The sequence below is a fragment of the Stegodyphus dumicola genome, chromosome 12 (genome assembly GCF_044657685.1).
Source record: "Stegodyphus dumicola isolate Sdum_Otavi_A_Nest chromosome 12, ASM4465768v1".
NCBI lineage: Eukaryota > Metazoa > Arthropoda > Arachnida > Araneae > Eresidae > Stegodyphus > Stegodyphus dumicola.
In genome coordinates this window covers 14,732,577-14,760,186 of record NC_140779.1, presented here as the reverse complement: position 1 = coordinate 14,760,186, position 27,610 = coordinate 14,732,577, and the positions used below count along the sequence as shown (strand labels likewise).

Genomic DNA, 27,610 nt, shown 5'->3' with positions numbered 1-27,610 from the left:
AAGACCAAAATCTAGCCTTCCAAGAAAGCGGAATTGATAGAGGTGACGGTCGCTACTATTGCCCTCAAAAGTTCATAATGGCTCGGAGTTCAGAAAAACTGAACATTCAGTGATATAGCCTGAGAATAAAGACTATTTGCTAACTGAACCATGAACTAATTGCTACAGATACGGACACTTCCATGCAAAGTGTTCACTAAACAGATAAGAACAACCAACACACTTTTTACACAAACCCTATCCAAAGCAAAATAAATAAGATACGTGGAATACCATTCAGAAAGGGAATGCTTTGAACTTCAGTACTCATCCTTGCTATCAAAATTATGAATAAAATCTAAAGATGTTTTTCTAATAACCAGTTCTTCATACGAAGCCATAAACAACTGTTTTTTGTAAGCTAATTGAAGTCAACTTTAACGAGAATTCAGAGTAAATAGGTGACAAACGTTAAAAGCTTCATAAGAAGCTTATAAGGTCCCTATCACAATGATTGCAAACAAATTAGGTTCACGTGATGAGTTTTTAGATATACCTAAAAAAAATTCTTCACCAATACAATAGTCCGTTTCTCTGGACACAATGCGCAGCGATCAACGCTATACAGAATCATTAATTTTATAAATTCCCACAGAGTTTATAGACTTGGAATCATTAAAATTTCGTGCGTTTCGTTGCGTATTCTTCTAAAAAATCAGAGACCAATTCCATACTTAAACGCTTTTCTCATTACTCATCATTGAAGATTATAATAAATCCTTGAGAAAAGAATAAGCTTAAAAATCTGCGTGCAAAAAACTCTCCTTCAAAAATTCAGTGGTGGACTGAGTAACTAGCAAGCAGTCTTGTGCAATAAATTTCGCCTTTCCAGAGAGATACTACCAGAGATGTATCCATGATCAAGGGAAGAGGAAGTATGAAAAATTATTAATCCCATTAGGAATTCCATACTCTACTGCCGCAAATAAGACAAGATCAGCTCTTCGAACGTTAACTATACGATAAAGCATTGGTTCTCCCACAATGTCAAATGAAGATACAGCGATTTACCTGTTGGAATCTCATGTTCTGGAAAAATGATCCATTGCAAGTTCCTACCCAAAGCTTCAATTAATAATAATTGCAGAGCTTCTCCTCAAGCCCCAAATGACCTACCACTGGGCAATGAGATAAGATTAAGATGCAGAAAATGCAAATTACAAAAATAAGAAGAACTAAGACGCTGAAAATGTTTCAAATTATACGAACAAGGGAAGGATGGACTGTAATTGAAAATCGTTATCGAAGTCGGCCAACAAAATTTTTTTTCGTGGATTTAATGAACAAATATTTAAAAAGAAAACTCGATTATTAATCTTTGGATTATGGTAACTTGGCGATTTTTTGGCGAAAATTTGGCGACCAACCCTACTACAGCAACCTGTTAATTTTTTTTGGGGGGGACGCCATTTTGTTTTCCCGAAGTAAATGCTTCTTTTTTTTTTTTTTTTTTAACTCAACCTTTTTTTTCCCCCAACAATCTGCTAGCCAAATTACGCTTATGCTAGAACTTTTATGGAACAAAAGTGCTTAATCATGACGACGATTAGGTGCGAAATTGGGAGAAAGTGCAGAAACGCCCACTGCTTGCCGCGTTTTTAAGAATTGCACATACACGGTATCATCCATGTACACGTCGACCTATTTTCACTTAAAAAAACATCCCATAATTGCACAAAAATGGCATTGTGCACACGCTTGACTTTATCTATGCACACTGCTAAAGTCCTAGCTAGTAACCTTTATCGCCTTACCAAAATGTCGACAAACTACCTGTTACCATATTCCAAAGATTAGCCGAAAACTCTTTTCCACCATTTGAAATGAAGTAATTCTAGTTCTATTCAACACGAAGGGCTTTTCTTCTTTCTCTTATCTTCTTAAAAAACGTTTTTTATTATTATTTTGTAGTAGTCACAAAGCCTATGCGCCAAAGACAGGAGGATCTATGCGCCCGTCCAACACGGTATCTACACAGGCCATCAAAATTCTGCTGCTATACTGGGCCCTTTTTCAATTACTAGAGTACACGTAATGGGTCCCTGAATCTCCCTCCAGATGAAAGTACACTGCGAAAAAAAAGGGGGGGGGCAGTTCTAGATCTCCCGTTCTACTGGGCAGATTGATGAAATTCAACTTGCGTTTTTCATGTCTCGAAAGCGCGATTTAAGATATGTATTAGATTTATATATAGCATTGTTCTAATATAGGCATTTTGGCACAAAATCGGACTTTTTCTGAAATAACATACGAATTTCGATTCTACGATTCAAATTATGCCAAATTACCAAATTCTGTAAAAATCGTACGAGTAGTTTTTAAAAAATTAGCTCTCAAAATTTTAGCTTCTCAATGTTAATTGAGTTTGGTATATATTTATTAATCTCTCTTTTTTATAAAACTTATTTGATTTCACATTTTAAAATTTAAGTTCATTTCAAATAAAATTCACTCCTTTTTTATGATTCATTTTTAAAATTTGTATTTTAAAATAATTTTTATAAATTTTTCAAAAACATTTTTGAAATATAATCTATAAAAATTTTAACATCTTAAAGTAGACGTATTTATAAGCATACCTGCAAAAAATGCCAGTTTTTTTATTCAAAATTTCCGAAGATATACGTGAAGTTATATATTTGCCCGTTTTGAAATTTGGCATATTTGTTGAAAGGGATAAAACATCAAATGTGGTTTAGACACTCTGCTAAAATTACTTGGAAGTAGAAAACGATGTGACGTTTTTCAGCTCATGCACAATGTAAAATGGTAGGAACGAGGCGCCTTTTTTTCTTTTCCGGCATAATGGAAGGGGAAGGAAAATTGATTGCCACATAAGAAGTTCGCCAAGTCTTGGCGCAACTGAAAAAATTTCTCCAAGATAAATTTTTGAATTTCTTCGTAAATTTCGTACCAAATTTTACAAAATTTAATATTTTATTTAATATTCGAGTCGTAGAATCGAAATATGGGAAAAAATTGGCATGTTATTTCAGAAAAAGTCCGATTTTTTTGTCAAAATAACTATGTTAGAACAATGTTGTATATAAATCTAATATATATACTAAGCCGCGCTTTCGAGACGTGAAAAATGCCATTTGAATTTTGTCAATCGCCCCAGTAGAACGAGAGATATAGAACGGTCTTCCCCGCCCCCCCGCAATGTACGTCGAGAAAAAAATAGGCTGAATTAGAAGAAGAGTCTCTCACTGACTGCTTGGTTCAAAATTTATGTTCTCTGCACCGTGTTAAACGGACTGTCTTGTTCGCAAAAGTGAGTAAGACGCAAACAGCAAGTCCTCTTGCAAACAGACCACTTTCATGTAGCTTTTTGCACACAGTAACTCTTGAAACTTGGCTTCCTGTAGCTGCATGATTGTCATAAGAGACCTGCAAAGTTGCTGCACTCCTTGTTATATACCTCGCTGAAATTTCAATCTTCACTTGCCATCATGGTTCTTCGATGATCTTTTCAATGCCTTTTTCTTACGGATCCAATATCTTTAAAATGTTTGCATAAGTTCAACACGACACTAAATGTTACATTGAAATAGCTAGTAATTTAGACTTGAAACTGCCCATCTTTTAGTCTCCCGACGATTCTCCATATCATTCTGTCATCCAGTTTGGAGGCTATTCATTTTACTTGCTTTTGGATCTTCAACAAATGTTGCTGCAAGAAAGTGAGGAAAATGCCTCGCGCGCTTTCCCTAAATATTACAATAGCATACACGTCTACGCTTGCGTATTCGATACTAAAGATTTTTTCTGCGTATATGTGTGGGTATGTGGGAAGATAATACCTTACGTCCAGCACTTTTCAATAAAATTGCAAAATATGCAAATTTTCATACCACTGTAGTAAAGGGAAGGTTCTGGATAAATTATCGGGAGATTCTTTCATCATCATTCTTAAAGGCAGCCTAAATCTAAAATAATATGGCTTTATAATAGGTAGAAGTACGACGCAGGCAACAGATCTGCGTACTGACATAAGAAACAATAAAAACGAGGGCAGACATTCAAGCGTCATCTGCTTGAACGTCAAGTGCGCCTTTCACAACGTTTGGCGATCTGAATGAATAAAAAACACATGAGATGGCCGAAAAATATTTCCTTTGGTTCGACTTCATAAATAACAAAATTCTCAGTAAATAATGGACATCGCTAGTACCACAAATAATACTCTAAAGCCTGCTGAGCCTTAATTCAAGAATATTACTATCAATACGGATCTTGATTAATCGAGACCTGATAATTTAAAACTGCAAAGCTTATGCGGACGATTCTGTTATTCTAGTATCGGCAAGTGGCAGACAGGTTAGTGACTCATCCCTGTAATTTATCTGTGAATTACAACCCTTGAACGACTGGGTCAGAAACAGCTAAAGTTAGATCCTATTTAAAAGCTCCATTATGGGAACAGCAGTGATTGGAAGCAGAAGTGCGACTTTAAATTGTGAACTCCAAAGTATTTCCATAAAACAGTCAAAAGCATTCAAAGCTTGACGACCAGTTCATCTTCCCTTCCTATCTTGATAATATTAAAGAATATATACTAATCCTTAAATGGATTGCACAGAATGAAATTTCAAAGTGAAATATTAAACTTACTCTATTATACAGAAAGACAGAAGAAAACTGAATACGTTTTATGGGCATGCATGGAAAAGATGTGATGTATACAAAAAATACAAAGAACTGCACTGTTAGGTATAACCAAATACTTCAAAACAGTTTCTACAGCTACACTATAAACGTATTCCTGTCGACTTAATGAAGAAAAAAGAATACAGAACGTACCAACCGAAAAATGGAAAAGATACGGTAGTCTGTTATATGATATTGACTGCTAAGGAATTCGATATTTCAAATGCTTCAAAGAAACACCCTGGAGAAAGTGTTACTATTGCACTGGAGAAATTCAGTTTGGTGGTTCAATGTTTGGACATAACATCTTCAGTTGACGACTCAAAGATAATATTATTACGCTGTATTTTGTAGACTTTTCAATACTCAATTCAGTATCTCAAAAACGTCCCGTTTGCCTAACAATGTTGCTGTCTTTCAAGCACAACTGATTGCTACAGTGGGTAAAAAAAGTATTAGCAATCACCTATAATTGATCAATCTAGCTATCAAAGGAAACGCTTGAAAGGTTTAGGTGGACAAAATGAACACAGAAGGCAATAAAGACACAAATCTAATGAAACTTTAGTTTTACTATGCCTTTTACACAAAATATACACCAAAAACGTAAATTTGGATGTCAAAAAAGTATTGACAATTTAATACTTTGTATTCATACCTTTTGCATTTATAACAGCTTGTAATCTATTTTTCATACAAAAAAATCAAAGTCCTGGTTATTGTCCTGTTGGGAATTTTGTGCCATTCTTACAGGAGTGTATGCTTAAGTTCATTTTTACACAAAATTTTATGTTTCCTGGATTCTAGGTCCAATTTGGGACACAGGCAATTAAGGCAGTGTCTAACTGGCGAGGAGAGTTATAGAGTAATTATTGCCAAGTGAGGTTCACTGTATCCTTAGGGTCATTGAAACACAAATGGTGTACCTAAGCCAAATTTTTTGGGCATTGAATTTCATGTTATGGTACAATATGTTAATATACGTAGAGCCGTCATAATACCATCCATGAAGCACAGGTTACCAATTACGTTTGCTGCCATACAGCCGCAAACTACGACGCTCTCTCCAACATGTTTTACAATCGGTGTTAAATGTTGCTTTTCCACTTCGGTGTTAGACTTTCTCCACACATATTGTCGTCCATCACTCTCGAAAATGTTAAACTTGGATTCGTTGGACAAAATAACTGTTCCAAAATTCGTCTGATAAATTAATATGAGATTTTGCAAAATCTAATCTCTTTCTCCTGTTTATTTCTGAAATGAAAGGTTTCTTTCTAGCTGCCCTTGCATAATAACTTTCTCCATGTCACACATTCCATAGAGTCGGTATTCTTAAAGTTTTATGCAAAGTATTAGCAACATCTTTGGCTAACCGAGATGCACTTATTTTAGGGTTTCCCTTTACCTCTTTGCTAATGGCACGTTTTTCCCCTGCAGAAAATTTTCGAGGCCGTTCACTTTTAATCTTATTTTGCATCGATCCTGTCTCGTTGAACTTTTTTAAAACACTTCTAACAGTAAATAACCTTATGTTCAGTTGTATTCCTATAGCACGGTAAATTAAACCCTCATTTCTGAGCTGAATAATCATGTTTTTAACATTAACATCCAACTCCTTCGATCTTTGATGCTGTATTAGCAAAATAACGTTTTAAAAATTTTGAAGTAGCACTGCATACTTTATACTAAAATGGTTTCTTATCAATCTAAACACGACCTCAACATAACAAAATTTGCATAGCAGTTAGAAATTTGTCAATACTTTTTTGACATGCAAATTTACGCTTTTGTTGTATATTTTGTGTAAAGGGCATATTAAATTGAAAGTTTCATTAGATTTGTGTGTTTATTACCTCCTGTGTTCGTATGTCCAGCTCAGTCGTCTTTGTTAGGTAATACGATCAATTATAGGCAATTGCCAATACTTTTTTTTACCCACTGTATAAGATTGGCGTTACTAATCGAAGCAATGACTGAGTTGATATATATTTAGATATTTAGGAATACCTAAGTTTGCTTCAACTGCTACAGTCACAAGAAGCGAAAACGGTGAACAAGTTGAAATTTTGAGTAGTTCTGCAGATAACGGCTGATCTATCGCTTGCAAAACCTAGAATTTGGGATCAAATATTTGAAAGCTTATGAATTTTTCATGAGGGGTACAGTGCGAACGGTATCGTTGCCTTGTTTTATATTAAGATAGTTGAACTAAGTCTTGCTTATGCCTTTAATGATCAAGCAGATAGATTCGACCAGTCCTATGATTTTGTACTGTCAACCCTAAAGCCCGATTACACAAGGAAAATCACGAATTTAGACAAAAAAAATTTATTACCGTTGTGAAGAATACTACTAATATTTCCAAGCCCTTAAAAAGAGAAATTTCAGAACTCATATGTTTTAAAACTACAAAACTGCATATTTTGGATATCAAAACTCTACAGGAAAGTCTGTTTTAATGTTACTTGCTAGTTCAATACTTCCGTCAAAAATTCACTCATAAAAACTACATAATCAATGTTTCCTGTAATTATTTAAACTTTTAAATTCTAATTCGTTTGTTTTTAAAACTTGTTACCGGAGACTTAACAATTTGATATGATTTACCAATTAACAATTTGATAATTAATTTTACTTTTCGGTAAATCCTATGAACTCTAATTTATCAGAGATAGCTTCTATTTCAACATTCGTCGAGAATCCAAATTTGCCATACAAAGAACAAATTCTGTTGACAAAGTAAGTGTATTATTCTTTTGTACTTTCAGAATCAGAAATAGTACTTATATAGGAAATAACAGTTTTCGTCTCTTAAGTTCTTCTGATATGTCTCCCATGCCAGAGAATTCATAATCCGAGTCGAGAAGAAATGGTGTCATCGATTACTGCAGTTTCAAATTTTTTAGAACATGCAAGCAAGCCAGTTCAATAAATTTTAGCTCAAAATCATGATTCGTATTCTTTAAATATCCAGTACGAATAAATTAAATATAATTAGCAATACATCACAATGGCTAGACTCTAATTCAATAACCTTGACCCCATTCGTTAACCTGTTTTAAAGGTGAACGGCCATCTCTCATTTTTTCAAGTGAATTCATGTGTACTTTTCGCAAGCTTGGAAAACTTCGAATGCCGAATTCTGGCATAGCAGATTAAAGATAAAAAATGTTTAAAGATAAAAATAGTCATAAAAAGTTCAATAGAATTCACCAATATTCTTCAGTAAACACGTGATTTATTTATATGATTTGGGTTGAACTCACCAATATTATAATCAAGTACTTGATCCAACCACGCAAGAAGAATAGCATCACCAAATCAGATTTAGAGAATTAGTTCGAATGGAAGCAGATTTAGAGAATGAGACGTGCGTTCTCCAATACTAAATTTTTAGATTTGACATTATCCTTCGTGTACGACACGCACATGAAAATCCATTTAAGACACTTGCTATTCGTCGTAAATTCAACTTATCTTTCCCTTTATTTAAAGAATAATTCTATTTATTATTAATAGAAAGATTAATTTTTGACCCGCGAAACTATTCTTTAATTTCCGACACTGTGTTACATTTCTAAATACATTTGTAATCATGTGTATGGGAGAATGAAGATATTACTCCCTTACAACTGGAAGGCAATATACATATAATCTCCTTTTAGATAAGACGAAGATAAAGAACTTCCTTAAAACCTTACCTTTAAAAAAAAATTTTAAAAAAAAAATTTTTTTTTCCCTTCTGATATTACTCAAATTCTTTACTCATGAAAACTTAAGGGTTCCTGTAATCTTTCATTACTGTATATTTCACACGCAGTCTACAGTTTTAAAACTAATTAACTACAGAACCAAGTCAGGAAATTTTCAAAAGCGGGATGGTTAGAAACTTCCTAAGCGGGAAGACTGAAGAAAAACTTATTAAAAGCAACAAACAGACAGTGAGCAATTTAAAAATCACCAAAAGCTTCAACAGACTAACAATTTTTTTTTTCAATCCGTGATAAATATTTTCGGTTATTCAAATTTTAAATTTACGTGTTAATTAAATTTAGAAATTCAGTTATATTAAATATTCTGAAAATTCTATACCATCGAAAATTTATAGTGATTAGTTTAATTTTTCAAGACTGATGTTAAATTTCTATTTCATTTTACAATGAATATTATAATTTCGAATATATTGTTAAATAGGCTGCGTCCCTTATATCATATTGTTAAATAGACGTCAAATCTTCACACCTACCCTTTCTCCCAGGAGATACACATTAAGCATGCATGTACGTTAAAAACCCATCTACCATAGCAAACAAGCATTTTACCAATGATTAGCCTTGAAACAGAAAAATTGCTTCTTTTGAGAAGCAAAATGTAAGAAATACTCAAGGATCACTAGTTAAAATTAATCAAATGTTCGCTAGACAAAATACTTAACCATCTTAATTAGATTAATACAGACAGCCAGCAGACGTAATTTCAAGAACGTTTTTTCTATGCACAATGCTACACCATCAATTAGGCTTTCGTTACAAACCCATTTACAAACAGTTGATAAAATATTCTTTTCACAATGGCTCGATATATATATATATATATATATATATATATATGTTACATGAACTGCAAAGTGTCCGCCCTTGCAATTAAATATTATGAACTTCGTACTTCAAACACGAAGAAAAAAAAAAAATCTGAAAGATTCGAGATTTTAAATTACGTCCAAACAAAGGGGCGTTTTTTAACATTTTCTGTGTTACCTTTATTTATTAAATATCATGTTCTTCGCACTTAAACCATACAATTCAGTTCAAGAGCAATATCGCAAAATAATTTTAAATTGAGCATATCTTTAGAATTTCCGAAAGCAGTCTCACGCGCTGGAGATAATGTTTGAAATCCTTGAGTTTGTTAACCAAAAATTCGTTAATGTTTTACAAAATATGAAATCGTTAATAAAGCAAATTCCAAATTTCAAATTTGGGCTTCCAGATACCCATATTCGCAATAGGATTACGTCATTCAAAACTGGATGGCTCTAGGAACCGTTGTCTTATCTCAGTGCGAGAAACATACATACATTTATGCAGATTCTTCATTATTTAATTTCTTTAAATATAATACAGGGCGATAGTACTGGGTGGCAACAGTTTGAAAATTGAAATGGACATTCAGAGTGATTGGAAGCAAAACGAAAACAATAGTCCCTCAAGGACAAAGCACCTTTAGACTAAAACATTTTGAGTATGCATTAATCAACATAAGGTGATTTTATGGGGGCTTTGAGTTTCCGCAAATTTTTAATTTCCTGAGATTAAACAGATTAAACAAATGCCAAATTTTTCAGCAAATATTGGTTATTTCTCCGAATATCAGATCTTTTTTTTTGGGGGGGGGTCCGTTTATTTTAAACTTATATATATATATTTTCGTATTTAAATAACTTTAATACTATCTTTCAGAAGAATTTGCATAAAAAATACATACAAGGAAACAATCTAAAATATCTTTGAACTTTAAATTAGTTAAACTTCTCCTAACCCCAAAAAACCCATTTTTCAGTTACATACAGTAGCCATCTCTTGCCTTTCAACTCCAACAGAGCGTTCCAACGTCCATCTAAATTTGAAACCAAGGACAAATTTCATGTCAGTGGGAGATACACGTTAAAAATCAAATATTCTAGGCTCAGATTTTCTAACAGGTACAAATAAATAATTAAATAAAAGGTTCTAATAATTAATAAAAGGTAATAGTGTTTTCAGATAAACATCGAGCAGAAGAAAACTTAGTAGAGTAACAGTCACGAAATTGTAGATAAATAAAAAATTTTAAAATGAGTACAGTCAGCTTCAGCCAAGGAACACTTGCTAAAGCGCTACCAACTTTTCTTTCATTTGCCTAAAAAAAAGTTTATCAGAAGAGAGCTACTTTACAATGGTCTTTAAAATCCTAATACGCATGCGTTGAATGATAAGAATTCCTGAATCGCTCTCCAAAAGAACCGTACTGATTAAAGACATTTAGCGGCGGAACTAATGAACTGGATGAGCAATCATTCTTGGTCAAAAATTCCCGCCATTTTCCAATCCCGGAATGTACAGGCTGATTCCAGATGTCTAGTAACCATAATTATACACCAGATTCCTATAGTTTAGTTTTTTATAACATGGAGAAATGAAATTTAAAGATGACAAAACATTTGCATTCTTATTTCCTTTGTGTTTAAAAAGTGAAATTAAAATTAGATGGCATTCTTTTCTTGTTTCTGCTCAACGTACCACCAAGCTACACGATTTGAATCCCGAAGGACTATTAGTTTCGTTTTGGCATTTTGCGTCGGACGGATAAATGTCGGTTCACTTTTCAAACTGTTGCCATAAAATGTTAAGAGTCCTGCATTATATTTGAAGAAATTAAATAATGAAAATCTGCGTAAATGTATGTATATTTCTCACATTGTCATAAAATAACGGTACATAGAGTCATCGAATTTTGAATAACGTAATCCTCCAACGAATATGAGCATGTGGAAGACCAAATTTGAAATTTGAAATTTGTTTTATGATCGATTTCCTATTTTTTAAAACTTTGACAAATTTTTGATTAACAAACTCAAGGATTTCAAAGCGAGCAATGGCAACGTTGTGCAGAAAAAACATTTTTATCTCCAGCGCGTGAGTCTCTGTATCGGAAATTCTAAAGATATGCTCGTTTTAAAACTATTTTGCGATATTGCTGTTGCACTGGATCTTATGGTTTAAGTGCGAGGAACATTATATTTAATAAAGAAAGGTAACACACAAAATGTTAAAAAACGCCCCTTTGGACGTAATTTAAAATCTGAAACATTTCAGTTTTTTTTTTTTTTTTTTTTTTTTTCTACAAAGGAGAACGCTGACATGGCTTTCTCACCTCTTAAATCTGTCAAAAAAAAAAAAAAAAAAAAAAAAAAAAAAAAAAAGCCAACTGTTATAAAATTTTGTTTTATTCGCACGTACAGCAGTAGTTCTCCATTTTCTGCATATATTACGATATTCAATATTTTATATATACTATAAAAAATAAAATAGAAGAATACTAAGAAAATACTCAAAAGCATAGTTGCGATCTAACCAATGCTTCCCGTAAATGTATATATAAGAATTTTTTGCATATAGAACTTCACCCATTGTCGGCTCAGAAAACCGAGGCATTTAACACTACAGCACACGCAAACTTAGAGCAAATATTGAATCCAATTATTAATCAACCGACAGAAAATTATTTTTGAGTAAGCCAGATGGATATCGAAGCATAAATGGTAACGAACAAAATGTTGGGTATCGAAGCATAAATAGTCTCGAAAGGAGAAACCAAAACACCCAATAGATGACGAAATACTGATTGGCCGCTGCAAACTGAAGAGTAAACTCAGCATTACTGTAATTTCTATATGAGCGTTGTTTTCATGCCTGTCCAAAATTATGGATAAATAAAATATCCATGTGCTTCACAGCAATCATTCAACTGCTAAAAGGCCAATGTAGCTATGAAAAGTTAAAGACAACCTTTTGCCGCCACTGACCGCGCGCAATAGAAAACGACCGTTAATGGAAAGGAAGCCAAACCAGTTTTTTGGCGGTCAATACTTTCTTTGCTCTCCGGTGATGATCGGCGAAGACCTTGAAAAAGAAACGAAAAAACGTCCAGGTATGTGAATCTAAACAAAAAAAGAAAGTATATCGACCTCACTAGGATGGATTTCAACGGCCGCCCTAACATAGAGCAATGTCCCAAAACAAGCATCAGCAACACCAAACTCGGACATCGCATTTGAGGAAACATACATTTAATTATCGTAGTAACGTTAATGCACAATGCAGACAGAAATTCGTCACAGGCATTTTTCTGCATAAAAAATTATTTAATTATTTGTTAACCACGACATAAGTCCAAGATATTCCAAGATGGCACAGCTGTCCACTTGAGCTACTTATGCATCTTAACAGTTAAAAAATGAGCAACCATTAATTTTAAATACACAACAGAATTTACGGTGAAAGTAAACATTTCGTTGCAAGTAAAACAAAATTAGTACTACAAGAAATAATCCTTTTTATGTTTATTCATTTAAATTATAAGACATTTAGCTGACTTACTAATCAGATTAAAACAAAATTCTTATATAATACAGGGTTCGTCGTAGCGGTCCTTACAAGTGCTTATAAGTTCTTATATCTGAAAATGAAATATAAAGGCCCTTATAGGTGCTTACTTTTTCTTTAAAGTCCTTTTTTTTTTTTTTTTTTTTTTTTTTTTTTTTTTTTTTTTTTAAGTGCTTATTTTTTGCTTTTAGTGCTTTTTTTTTAATCCTTTGTTTTTAATGAACGCGCATTTTTTCTCCGTACCAAAGCCGAAACAACTTTTCTTTTTTATATGCAACGTCAGATGGTGACTCATACTTCCGAAAATTGCTTTCCCCCCCTTCCTCTGCATTAACGTAACCTATGGTGCGCGCGAGAGTACAGACAGGTGCACGTCGTTCTATTGGCCAAAGAATTGCGAAAACGTAGAAAATTCCGGTGCATTCGGTACTCTTTTCTTCCCACCCAAATACTACACACGTTTGAATTTCTATCAAGATTTTAATAATTTGCATTCTCGTTCCGCGTGGTCAGTTCATATTCGTGTTTATTATGATCGTTATGCTTATATTATGAGCATATGTATGAATATTTATAATAATATAGTTGCAGTAACTGCTGAAGTACAGATAAACTTCCAAAAATGGGTGTGTTTTTACACAGATTAGCTTTCTAAGGAATAATATGCGGAATGGCTTAAATAAAAGGAAAGAAATCGAATAGTCAAAATAATTTCATTTTCTTTGCCAATACATTATACAGTACGGAGGTTGGGAGTTTCTCCGCAAAATCTCTAATATTAAGCAGCGGACTTTTTTTTTTGTCACTGTCCAATCTGGATTGTACAGGACTAAAAGTTCTTGCGGTCTACCCAACCCAAGCGAAAATTGATTCTATTCCGGAAATTTAATACAGTCTGTTGAAAATTAGAATCAGAAACACCCCAGATTAGTAAGTCTCTTTCTTTTCCTTCATTTAGTTCTTTTTTCTCCGAATACCGGCAGGTGTTGATTCCGATTGCGTAATATCACATATGGAAGAAATTTTGCATTGATAATTAATTTTGATGTTCGGTCTGAGATTTGATTATGCACACTTAAAAAGAGTTTTACTGTGCTTTCTAAGCAGAATATTTCTCAGTTCCGTTGGTTTTTATATGATGCACATATCGAAATGTCAAAATCATTTATTTAGCCTAAATTTAAATTTAAAGAACAGCTACAATCTCCCCCACTCCTCTTTTTCCAGTTACTGTCCGGAATATTCGGGAATTTCCGAGTATGCGGGTTAGTTAAGCTTTTACTGTTAAAGGATGACTGAATGAAGCAATTTCCCGTCTTCTGATTTCAGAAATGTGCCTCTTTTTTACTTAAATTACTTTGCTTGGGATATATGTTAAGGGAAAACTGTTATGCAATGAAAATTTAGAAAATGTTCAGAATTTTGATTTAAGTTAAATTATTTAAATATTAATATGAGTGGGAAAATAAATTGTATTTATTATTAGGTGCCAAATGAATACAATTAATATGGCTTATTATTATTTATTTTCTATATTTTCAACTGAAATATCATCATTAAATTTTGTAATATAGTTTAGTTCTGCATAGTTTTTTTTCTCTCATTGTAAACTAATTCTGTAAATTGAACTGTCATTTAAAATTTAAAAAAAAAAGTTAATTGTTTTCCATTGTTGAGGTAATGCTTATTCTCTTAATAAATATTGCATTGCTCATATTTTAAATTACAAGTCTAATTTTTCTTTTAAGGTTATGCAGTTGTGTGTAATGTAATTAGACAGGTGCTTATTTTTTCCTTAAAATGTGCTTGAAAAGTGCTTATTTTTTTAACTAAAATGTGGCTATGAACCCTGTAATAACATATCCAGAAACAAATATTTTCATAAAAAATTATAAAATTTTACTGAAAATTAAGAATGTTAAAAGAAACCCCTCCTACGTTTACTTAAAACCAAACCATTTAGGAAAAAATTCCATGCAAATTAAAAAAAAGAAACTAAGATCATGTAGGCCCAGAAATTACAAATACAGTACAAAGTCTGTAATCCGGACGTCCATTATCCGGAATGATCTATAATCCGGACCTCAAAGCCACAAACTTTTTTTTTTGGTATGCTTTATGCATGTGCGTTGGGAGGATGTGTCCCCAGATATGTTAAAAAATGTTTGGCATAATTTACGGCCAGCTACCATATTTCATGGTGAGAACGATGAGGATGATAGCCGCGAATTTGAAGGTTTTCGGACATCGCAAACTAAAGGTGAAATTTTCCAGTTATTGGATTTTGTAAAGAAATGTGGAAAAGCAGTAATAAATGAAGATGATATAACAGAAGTTTTTCATTGCGACCACAATGCCCCAATCATCAATCAATTAACAGATGGCGAAATCTGTAGTATGGTTCTAGATCCAGAAAATACCGCTTCCAATAGTAAAAAAAGTGACAGAGGTTATTGAAAATGAAAAAATTTCGAATGACAAGTTAGTGTCTATTCTCGATACAGAAATTACAGGACTTGAACAGTGAAACTTTGTAACTGAACAAGAAATTATGTCTGTTTATAGAATTAAAGAGAAAGTATTACCACAAAAAATGAAGCAACTTAAACAACGTACATTGAAAGAAATGTTTAATAAAGTAAACAAATAAATATTAAGCTTTTTTTGCAATATTTGATACCCTTTAGATCACAATTGCTCTTTATTTCATAAATTACGGTTTCATATTTTTAATTGTATAATTTCTGCATGCCATCTTACCAGATTTAAATTGATGATCTATAATCCGGAAAAAACCCTAATCCGGAATCGCCAAAGTCTCGAAGAGTCCGGATTACGGACTTTGTACTGTACTCTTATGAAGAGAGGAGTATACTTGAATGAAAACAAAATCAGTAAACACGTTTTCCAAATTCTGAATAGTACTTCCATATTCCTTATAAATGTTATTTAGGATAGAATAATATAAGCACACAAATCTTGAAGGTAATCAAGGTACTATAATTTTAATTTCTTTCAAAATTCGGAACATTTTTACTACATTATGTTTACATGAAAAAGTATGAAATTCTGTGAAGCGTAAATCGTACACATTTTAATTGAAATCTTACATTAAAAATTTTGAATTCTGCTGCATAATAAAAACATAATAACTGTTACTAATACATATCCAAATTACTGAAAATGCAGAAAAAATTTATGATTTCCTTCCAAAACTTAATACCTCATAAAAGTTACATTAGATTTTCAACTTCTAATCCATCTTGGTTACAAATGAAAAATAGATCTGACAGAAATATTGTTACATTTTCTAACACTAGCAATTTCTCAAAGTAGAGAAATAGACAACCTATCACACCGAGAGATAAAACCTATCAGGCAAAGATATACAAACCAAATAAACTAACTCTACTAAGAAAAATCAGCTTTTTTCAACAGTTACAGTGAAACATTTATCTGAACAGCTATAAGATAAAACCAGACTGATAACAAAATAAAAATAATTAACAAACAAATAAGAATAAAAATTAAAAGAATACAATATGATGTTATCTTTGTAATATATTCGATAAACTATAACACTGGATATATGGCTGCTGATTTTGCCAAACCAAGTCAAGACTTAAAATGCTGCAGTTCCACATTCACAGATTGTCTGTTATCAATTCATGATTTACGGAAGCAGTGAAAGTAACAAGAATGAAAATGTTTGACAGATCAGTGTGAAAACGTGGATACTAACTATAACACACTAATAAAAATTAAAAGAAAAACATATGACTAGCAAATATATCAACTATGGACTAGATGGTTATCTAGATCAGGGTTAGTCAACCTTTAACTTACTGCCCACTTTGTAGGTAGTAAAATTTCTTTCCCACCCACCAGTTTTGCAATAACTTAGTTTAGCATAAATGCAAAGTAATTTTTTTGAGTGGAGGCTTAGAAAAAACATATATAGTTAAATTTATCCATTTAATTATACTTTGCTTACATTTATAAGAGACAGAAAATTTATATCCCGTGTAGCTAGCCGAGACATCAGTTCCAGCAAAACTGTTTCAGCTAGGAAACCAATGGTGGGAAAAGGAGAATTTCATTTCTTGAAAAAATTTCTCCTAGCCTCACACTTTGTTAAGATGTGATAATCCAATTATGTGCACTATAATCACAGAACAACACCTAAAAGAAGTGGCTCAGCCTAAAGTCCCAATCACATTATGCTTCGGCTACGAAGGACTGGACGTTGAAAGGGACAATTCTCAGAACCTGCACATCTTCAGGAAACCTCCGTATCTAGGTTACCATTTTCACTTACTACAAAGACTTGAATGCCAAACAGTAATCGATTATCGTCCAGATTGGTATCATGTGATCCTTCAGAAGCAGAACTTTTGTCTAATTGGTTGATCTCTATCCGGGACAGAACTCGAGTCAAAGCATTTTTGGAGAGGTATCAAAAAATCCTGTGTAGCCGATACATCGTTTCTGTAGCTAGGCGGGACTTCACTTCCAGTGAATCTGTTTTTTCTAGAAATCCTCCCGTTTAAACCTGTGCTACCAGAATCTTGTTTCTCAGAAAAGTCTCGTCTAGCAGGGACCGTTGCTAGATGAGATATCCTCTTTATAAAGATATGAAAATAGGAGACAGGTGAGTGCGGGAGAACAGACTCTCATCATTGGATGGACAAAAGCCTCTACTGCACATCATGACTATTCCTAATCTTGATCAACGACAGTGATCACAATACATCCAAATTTCAAGAAATGGTTAATCTGCAAAAATATAGAATATTACAAGAAAACTTGCTTTCCCATGCTACAAGGAAAGAGATATGGATAATTCTTGTACATCTGCAAAGAAACCTAATTTTCAGGCTTATGTAACAAATTTCATTCAAAGATATGTGGCTCATTCATGTTTGACTCTACAGTAGACAGATGATCTCAGTATCCATTATGCAGATGATTTGAAATCAAAGGTGACCTCTTTCAAAGATGTGTGAAATTACACCAAAAGCTGGCCAAAACCTGGGCAGTTCCTTGTTAGTTAACAGCCCTGAAACGCTTTAATGTAAACAAACCTTTAACTGAATTCTAAATAATGATCAAGGACCACACAGCGAATATCTGTAAAATGTAATCTGTATATTGTAGGTTTTCTTAAATTATAAAACTGAAAACAAATTAATGCTTTTTCACACCAAATGCTTCAAATTACAGCTTTTAAAAAGAATTTATGTGTACATATTTTAATCGTAAAAGTTTAAGATCAGAAATTTTTTATACTTTTATAGAAATTAATGACTACTTTGTACAATAATCACAAGAAACTCAGCTTTTTATAGAGCATCTTAATTATTAAAAATAATCTCAAAACATAAGAGCCACACTTTCAAAGATTAGATAAGTCGATACTATATCAGTAGAGCTGGATAAACCATTGAGCAAAATAAGCTCTTTCTTAGGGCAACAAGGAACTCAATGAATAAAGAAAAAAGATGCTTAGGGAAAGGGGGCACCAGAAAAATAGCCTATTGCTGGCTTTACAACAGAATGTATGGTGCAGCTAAACCGAGACCGAGAGAGAACAAATGGAGAAAAAAGGATAATTTTATGCGGTGACGCCAAAATCTTTTCAGATTAAAGCCCTTAAAGTCTTAATGATTTTAACAGTACTACAGAATAATCTTACATAAAATAATTTTCTGTTTTTAAATTATAATTCTATTCAATGAAAAAATGATATCTATGCTCCTGCAAAAAATATATATTAGAAAAGGAAAAGAAGTTTAAATATTTCTTTTATAGATCAAATCCCTTATAAACCCATTGGGTTTTGATGTTTCCTGCTAGTTGTCTTTCTTTTACACAGCAAAGTAACATAGTAAAGTTGCTGTTACGAGCATATAGACATTAAAATATCAGCATTTTTTTAAATAAGGATCATTTTACAATAAAAATATACTACTAAATACTGAGAATTTTATTTTTCTAACATATTATATAATTTTAGCAATTTTCCACAATTTTTACCATTGAAACATCTGTCAGAATGAAACGTGCTTCTGGAAAATCATTTCAAAGAAGTGCACCACCTAAGATAATCATTTCTAGACTGTTTCCTTTGTTGATTTAGAAACGCATTACCAGCAAGAAACATTTTTAGATGTAGCAAGATGTGGTGCTGGTCAGCACATGTTTGAGCTGTAAGAGATCTAAGCACTCCAGCCAAAAGATCTTACTATACAGCTCAAGCAGCAATATGAAGTTTAGCATTGTCACAAACTAATTAAACTCAAGGAGGCAGCCTGTCACAGCTTCATGCAGACTGGGAAAAAAAAGTTTTTTTCCTCAAGTCAGACAATATACAGCTAAACAATGTTTTTTGCCTTTCTGACCTTTACAACAGTGTCCGTTGTCTTTTGTGGCATGAAGTCTATCAGAAAACAACATAGCTACTGCAGAATAAGATCCTCAAAATGTCAAAACTGTCAGTCAAATTTCATTCTCTTCATAACTGCTACTAGAATTCAGAATTATGCAAGACATTCATTTGTCCTCTTTCTATGACAATGTGGATCAATAGTTCATATTATTAGGTTAAAACTGTTAAAGCTATGGCTAATCTCGTTTTGTGTTTCTCAGTAAACATTCTAGAAAGCAAATGAGAGCATAATTTATTGAAGCTTAAATTTTCTGACTACAGTTTTGTAAATAATCAACTGTAAAATTTGTGGAAACTCACCAGAAGCATGGAAATGGTTATAAGATACCATTAGACATTTTATTTCACAGCAGGAAACAAAAATGTGCAATGCTCTTGTCAGGGTTCAAGCTCAGGACCTCTTAAATGGATACTGGGAAGGAGGGGAACCCGAATAGCAAATCCTGGTGGTGATGAATTATTGTTCATAGCCTTTCAGTTAGGCAACACTGTAGAGACCACTAGAATTATTTTTTCAGAGCCAGGAACTATGAAGATCAGCACTGTCCTCAGAAGAATTCGAACTCTTGACCGACCACCCAATGGATGAACTTTCCAACTATACCATGAAAACATACAGAAAAACCTTACATGCTAAATTGCTTGTTTTCATAAATCATGGCATTTATAACACGCACAAAATCATTGGTATTTATAGATGACTTGCCCAAATCTTATTCATCATGCATCTTCTCCTGATCTTTCTTTAAATAGATTCACCCAAATATGAACTTTATCATTTAATAATAAATCTTTGCTAGTGCTACATTTCTTACAGACAAGGAGTAAATAATGGACCTTATTTTTCCATCAAAGGAAAATCAAGCTTTTCAAACATTTTCATTACACAGTACAGAACATACATAATACCAACACTTTCAAATTGGCATCATTTCAAATTGACTGTGTAGAAGACACTGTAAATATGCAAATTTTACAAGTACCTTTGCTTTAAAAATATACTGTGGGAAAAGCTTCATTTAAAAAGTGTTCTACATGTATCTGATTCCTTAAACTTCACAAGAAAGAGACAATGCATTGCAAATGACAAAGCAATATACAAAAAAGAATACAATACAAAATAATTCAAAATGGATGGTAGAAAAATAAAACATCTGCGACTGTTGTAATGAATTTATTTCAGGAAACTGATAAAGCATGAATGATTAACTCTCCAAATGTCTATGGACATTGATAGATGTTCAACTCTGGTGTTTTTTGTGGCATAACAGACACATTACAGTCTCATTAGCTCTGTAGTTTATTCCATGCCGAAATAAACTACAGAGCCGAGTTGACCATGCCACCTATTCAGTGTTTTAGTTACTGTAGGACCTGATGGAGATATGATAATTTGTCCTTCACATATCCTCAAAGCACAAAACCACAAAGCATGCATATCAAGTGATCTGGAAAGTTTGATTATCAATAGCACATCACTTGAATCAGAATGGGCAATCTAGTGCTTTAGCAAAGTTTTAGTCATCATACATGTATCTAGGTCAAAACAGTGAAGCATCATTTTGCTATAAAAGGAAATCAAGTATCTCTTCTACCAACAAGGCAAACAGCCTATCACAAAACATTTAAAGGTACGTGAACCTTATAACAATAAATTCCATAAGAAAGCCCAAACACACTGTGATTGGTTATGATCTGAAAATATTTATCTTTAGGAATCAACTTCATGTTCAAGTGTGGCATGCATATTCTTTTTGCCATAAAATCTCAAGTCTGTTTTCACAAAACCATCTAACTATGCTTGCAAAATCCTGCAGTACTCTGTACTTTAGATATGTTAGTTTTTAACAACTGTACCATGCTGAGGACTGAACTGCAGTCTAATACAAAACATGCCACAGTTTTTGACATGTTGACTATGCATCATGCACTGCCTTGCTAGATTTTCATAAATAAGTCACACAGTTGTTTTCTGCAATTTCACTATTAATCGAAGGCCACCTCATGGTTTTTCCCTTGTAAAATCAGCCCATCTTATCACCTCTGAGGTTTTTTATCCATCCTGTGATGTTATGAGAGATTCTTTAACAGACCTGTTCTGGAAGTGTCTCTGAACAAAGATTATTAACAAAGCTTTATGCATTCAAACACATAATGAATTTCTCTTGCTGATGTGTCCACTTTAAGTAGGCACATCCAGATAACTATATCTGAACAGCAGGCTAGTGATTAATTATCAAAGTTATGGGATCTTACCATCAAAAAATATATATATAGTAATAGGTACAATATGGTCATCTGAATATGATCATCAAAACATTAAGACAAACCATCATCTGCGGGAAGATTGTATTCACAGTGTTTTAAACAGTTTTCAGTAAAATCAGAAGTAACAGAATAGTAAAAAACAACATTCTTAACAGAATAGTAAAAAGCGACAAAAGCCTTTTTATTGAAGTGAGAAAAAAGAGATGAGTTAAGTACGGATTGTTCTTTAAACAAAGAGACATCAGTTTGTCTGAATTTCCCCAGAACGACTGGTGAAACAAGATCTTCATCAAATTTCACAGTCGATGGGAAAGTACTCATAGAAAATCTAAAAGCTGAGCAGATAACATACTTCAAACATAATTGATTTTCAACAAAAGCAAATACTGCATTTATTTTCCATTTATCACTCGTTTTACATTAATCATACGGAAGGTTTACATAAAATCCAAACTGTCAGATGATGAAATCCTGTTATATGATGTTCTAATATGATAATTATAATAGGTTAGAAATGCTTTAGAACTTTTTTGATACTTACATATTATCCCACTGACTATGAAATTGTTGCCAGGCAGTGCGATTTGGCATCAATTACGGATAAGCATGATATAACACTCTTGTAACATCTATGCTTTCATTTGATGAAATCCAGACTGTTTTTATGAACAAAGCTATAAATTAACTGTTATTGGTGTATTTTTCCCTTACAGTTTGAAAAAGAACGAATTCAAGGGCTGCAGAATCACATTTGTGACCTAACTCCTATTCAGTTACAGCTGGTCGAAAAAATTAGCATCTGTTGAAAGGAGAAAAAACAGCTTGATAGGGCCAACAAAGAAGTAATATATATTGGAAAAAATCACCTATGCAAAATATGTATGGATAGTGCTTTAATCAGTAAAATTGAAAGGCATAGCAAAATAATAGAAATCGACAAAAACCTATTTAAGAAGGACAAAAACGAAGTTTGTTGAATACTTTTGTAGCAGTACCAATTAGGTGAATTGTGTAGAAAGACTGAAGATGTTTTATTTTAAGAGCTGCAACTAGAAGTGTGGCTCAGAATTCCACATGTACAACTGGTATAACTGTGGAGGGATACCTGCCAGCTTTCATAGTTCGATGTTAGTCAACTTCCACTGCCGATAAGATAATTTACAAGTACCTTTTTTTATTATTACCACAAAAATTATTTTTCTTTGTTAATTTAAAAAATCCAATATGCTATTTTTATATAAAATTAAAATCTTGTTTAAAATAAATTAGCTCTGCAATATATCTGAAACATACAAGCAATTTGTGTCAAAGTTCTTTGAAGGCTTAAATAATGAAAATGTCTACACTGAAGAAACATTTACAAGCTGAACAAACTTGCATTTGAAAAATACTACTTTATGACATAATGGCTATTTTATCTCCATCAACAACAAATTTTATTTGATGAAACTGAGTAACCCAGCCAGCAATTTATAAACATTCAGCAATAATAAGAGCAAAATTAATCCTGTTATACTCAAAGCTTAAGATTTTATGGAGAGTTCAGATAAAAGGCAATCAGAAATATAAATGTAAAAAGTGATCATGTCAGTTATCTGTTTAGCATCTTAAAACACAAAGTATTGACAATAAGACATGACGGAAATAATTGTCACAGCCTTGGATTCAAATCCCAGACAAGGCATGGATGCTTGCAAGTGTACAGTGTCTTTGTTGCAGTGGGAGCATTTAGCTTAGCATTATTGTAAAGCCAAAAATCTTCTCGGGATAACAACAGAGTGAGAAAGGTGGAATACCCCGAGATACATCTTTGCGGTGTTCTCCTTCAAAATCTAGACGCAGTTTCTCCTCTTATGAATGTGAAATTCATCACCCAATGAAAGAACTGCAAGAGCATTCTCAGTGATGAAACTGTTAAAATGGCCAACGAGTTTAGTCGTAGTTTCTGGCAAATGCTGAATTATGAAATATCTGGTGACTGGAGGAAAAATTCATAACCTATGATATCTAAAAGTATTTTTTAAAATAAATATACTGTTAGGATACAGCCTGCTTTTTTTGAGGGGAACAATGAAAAGAATAATTGATAATTTTTTTTCCCAATGGTAGCCCCTCAGCCAACTTCCACTTGGCCACAACTAAGGCCAGACGTGGTAGTCACTTTTATTATGGAAACACTTAACAGGTGGAGTTCCTTTGCCTCCTATAAAGGGACAGACAGTTACAACCACGCCTTTTCCGGGATTCAAGCCAGGCCCTTTGGTATCGCAGTCAGGTCCCCTAACCACTATACCATCTGGACAGCATTTGATAAACTCTAGAATAATGCACTGGTACACAAGAGTAATACAGGGGATCTTGAATTTTATAATTATATTACTGTAGAAGTCTTCAGGTTTCAAAATAAGTACTACCTATGAATATCTATTATAATATATTCGACTCATCACAAATGTATTCTGCAAGGGGATATATCTCCAGACTAGAGTTATTTAAATCTTTTCTAATGAATTTCTCATTTTTACGATAAAGAGAAGTAGAATTTTTTATGATACTACCATAATTTTTAAATCAAATGCAGTACACATATTTAAATTTTAAACTGCAATAACTGCTATTTATCGTGATGTTGAATATAGAAAATAATGATCAATGCCAGCAAATTAAATAAAGCATCTTCAGAAAAGCTAAAACTTGTTCAGAAATAAACATGAACTTACAGTGAAACAATCTTAAGTACAATTACAAACTTGCTTAAGTTCTAAGTTATTTTTGTCCTGTAATGATAATCATCTCAGAAAATTATTTCCAACTCTGATATTTATGCTCAGAGAAATATTAGTATCAGAAATGGTCATGCATGGAAATGATAGATTTCATCATATTAAAAATAAATTGCCAAGCTATAAGATAAAGGCCACTGTGTAATTTAGGAGATAAACAATTTATGAATGTAATTATTTAAAAATCTGAATTTAATAGAAATTAGAAGACTGCTGACTATTTCAATGATTCAATATGCTGTATCTCAGCATGAATCAGCAACAGCAAAAACCTATCACTGGATTATAAAAAGCACAAAATAAAATTATATAGACTGATATCAATATTCTGTTAAAAACGCATGGTTCCACAATGACCTCAAACATATTCCTGTTAAAACATCAACTTTATACTGATAATTAAATTTAAAAGGATGCATACAAATTTAACTATAAAATGAAAGAATGAATTTATAGTTTTATGAATCTGTGAAAAATACAGTCTAACTGACAATATAAAATTAAGATAAGTCAGCATGATACAAATGAATAACTCTACAAGATAACAAGATACCTACTATATTAAAATCTCATCTTCCTTCAATAGAAAGTAAAATTGTGCTTATTAGATAAACATTTAAACTTCCTACATATTTAACTGCTCAAATATATAATTTAAATCATATACAGCCAAAAAATATAATTATAGTAGTTGAAATTTAGTAATATGTAATTTAATATTCAGAAAACTTTTTTAAAAAAGTAAATTTGTACAACAAACTATTCTAATATCAATAATAAAGAAATAAATACAAAACAAGATGAATGTTAATTTTTTTTCTTTTATATTTTACATGAAATTAAAAATTCTGTAATTGTATACCAAAGATCCATGGCTATAATTTAAAAAAACTAAAAATTAAAATTGTACATTAGTTCCTTGGGTAAAATTTAATTCTTTGTCTAAAAATTATCAATTACACAGGAACTTCAGAACTAGTCATTTACAACTTCCGAATGAACGCTTGTAGCTGAAGAAAATACGAAACACAAGTTACATTTATAAAAATGACTATCTTTATTAAATATTTTACAGTAAATATAAAAAAATTTACATTAAATACATATTGAAAGCTAAACTGAAAAATAAATATTAATGGATACTTAGTCAAATTTTACAACACAGATGGCAACAACTTGTCTTTTATATTCAATTTATTGTTCAAAAAATGAATGACTTATCATTTCTTGCCTTAGCTTTCATTTTATAATACACTATTACTTCAGTGACATTTTTGGATGTACATTTCCTAACTGAAAATTTTTTCTTAATATTTGCCAGAAGAATCTTTCGATTTAAAAGTTGAAAAGCAGTAAATATAGCATGCACTCTACACTAAGACAGGAACATATAAATTTAGCTGTTTTGAATGCTTTAATAATATATTAAATAAAAGGGGTAGACATTTTAAATACACTATCTATTTTTTGTATAAAGGATGAGAAACAAGCAATTATTCTTCTCTCTGAATTGTCCATAGTAGATACAAAAATTGCTCACCACATTAAATACTAATTTGTGGCAAAATTTTATTTGCGTTTTGGCAGAACACAAATATTAATTATTCTTCCATGAACGAAACAAAAACAGTGAACAATTTGCTTATTAGAGATGCTAAAACAAAGCTAACTTATACCTGAAAAACTGAATTCTTTAAAAAATTCATAATTAGAACATAGATTTTACTCTAAATGGCATTTTACAATGTAGGTTATATTTGCAAAAACCACAAAAATTATTCAAATTTAAATGACGAAACGACAAATTTTAGCTACCAAAAACTCATATTCAAAATATATTAAAAGTGTAATGAATAAAACATTAAATATAAAACATCCTTTTTCCACCGAAATCGAACAACTTTCTATTAAATGTCTAAGGGGGCGGTACTAGTTCGCGCATGTTGGTTTAGAAATACGTAATGCAAAACAAGCTGTAATACCGCAAGAATAAAAAAAAGATATATTCAAAATCTCCACTAAATACATATCACTCCAAAAGGTACAGGTATTTAATTTTTAGTTGAATAAGATATAAATTAATTACAGGAATATAAGAAGCTCATTTCGTAGCTGTCACTTTTCATACTTAAATAAATAACATTAAATACTATTTTAGCGAAGCCACAATCATTTTTCACATAAGGATACTTAATGCTAATATAATATCCTATTTTAAGCATACTTACAATCTAAATGTTTCTTTTTTGGTCCTATTATTTCTTCAGTCGTAGCCTTGCACACTATCCTAGCTAGCCCTTGTCCAGCAAGAGCATGCCTTGCAGCTGTTAATCTGTCATTTAAAGTTTGTCCCGACATTTCGAAATTTAGTTTTCTTTATGTACAAGTGAATAAGGGGGGTATTGAGACCCCGTACCCCGAACAAAACACACCAGCGGGAGACTCAGACACCACCGGCACTTCTCGTCATCGACTGTTACGTGTAGTCTACCTAGTGGCAATCACAAGATGGCGGAAAACATCAAGTCTATTCTAGGGTTAATAGTTTAAATGTAATCTTGTCGCCAAACCATCGCCAATGGCACATTTTAAAAACAAAATTATATTAAAACGAAACCAGAGAACACAAAAGAAAACTGATTACTGTAATAAATAAAAATTATCTGAAAATGCAAATTTGCAAAGGATATCTAGAAAATTATAAGTACAAAAATTAGAAAAGTAATCATGCTGTATATATTTTGTTCCCTTAAGCTAAATAGGATTGCTTAAAAAAATTATGTGTAAAAGACACGTTCTTTTTTTTTTAATTATTGTATCTTATTATTAAAAAGAATACATAAGTCCTCTTATATTCTTATTAGTTTTCAACGTAAAGTATGCTTTTTTATGTTTTGAACAGATGTGAAAATTGCAAAGTGAAACTAATGCTTATTTGTATGTTTTCAGCAGCTGTGTTTTCCATTAAAAGCTGGTTTTATCTCTCATAAATGAAAAATGAAATTTACTTTAATAAACACGATTGCTAGAAACATTCATATTTATCTTATATGGCAACCCATCCACGAAAAGAGGTAGCCAATAAGAAGTCGACAGTAGGACGCAATGGTCAGCGCCTGGTTTCGTTCGATCTGCATGAGCGTTAATCTCGAAAGCAAAAGTACACGCCCACCTTTTCTCTTCTGCTAGGTTTAGTTGCAGAAATCATTCAAGCGCGCAGGTTTTCCGAAATGCGCGGGTATTTCGTTCTTTGAGAAAGACTATAATCTCATTCT

The 27,610-nt window shown here is 32.4% G+C and overlaps 1 protein-coding gene across 7 annotated transcripts in view; it reads right to left on the bottom strand.

The window, feature by feature from the left end:
- The window catches only part of LOC118184066 (uncharacterized), a 135,292-nt gene extending 108,455 nt beyond the window's left edge, over positions 1-26,837 (bottom strand). For 4 of the 7 annotated variants that reach the window (XM_035353705.2, XM_035353707.2, XM_035353706.2 and 1 more), the window contains exon 1: positions 26,564-26,836. In XM_035353705.2, coding sequence (XP_035209596.1) covers positions 26,564-26,693 — 130 coding nt within the window. In that variant the 5' untranslated portion in view covers positions 26,694-26,836. Of the gene's footprint in view, positions 1-26,563 lie in introns of all 7 variants that reach the window. The other 3 variants (XM_035353708.2, XM_035353709.2, XM_035353711.2) reach the window with 1 other exon arrangement.
- Positions 26,838-27,610: the final 773 nt, after the last annotated feature.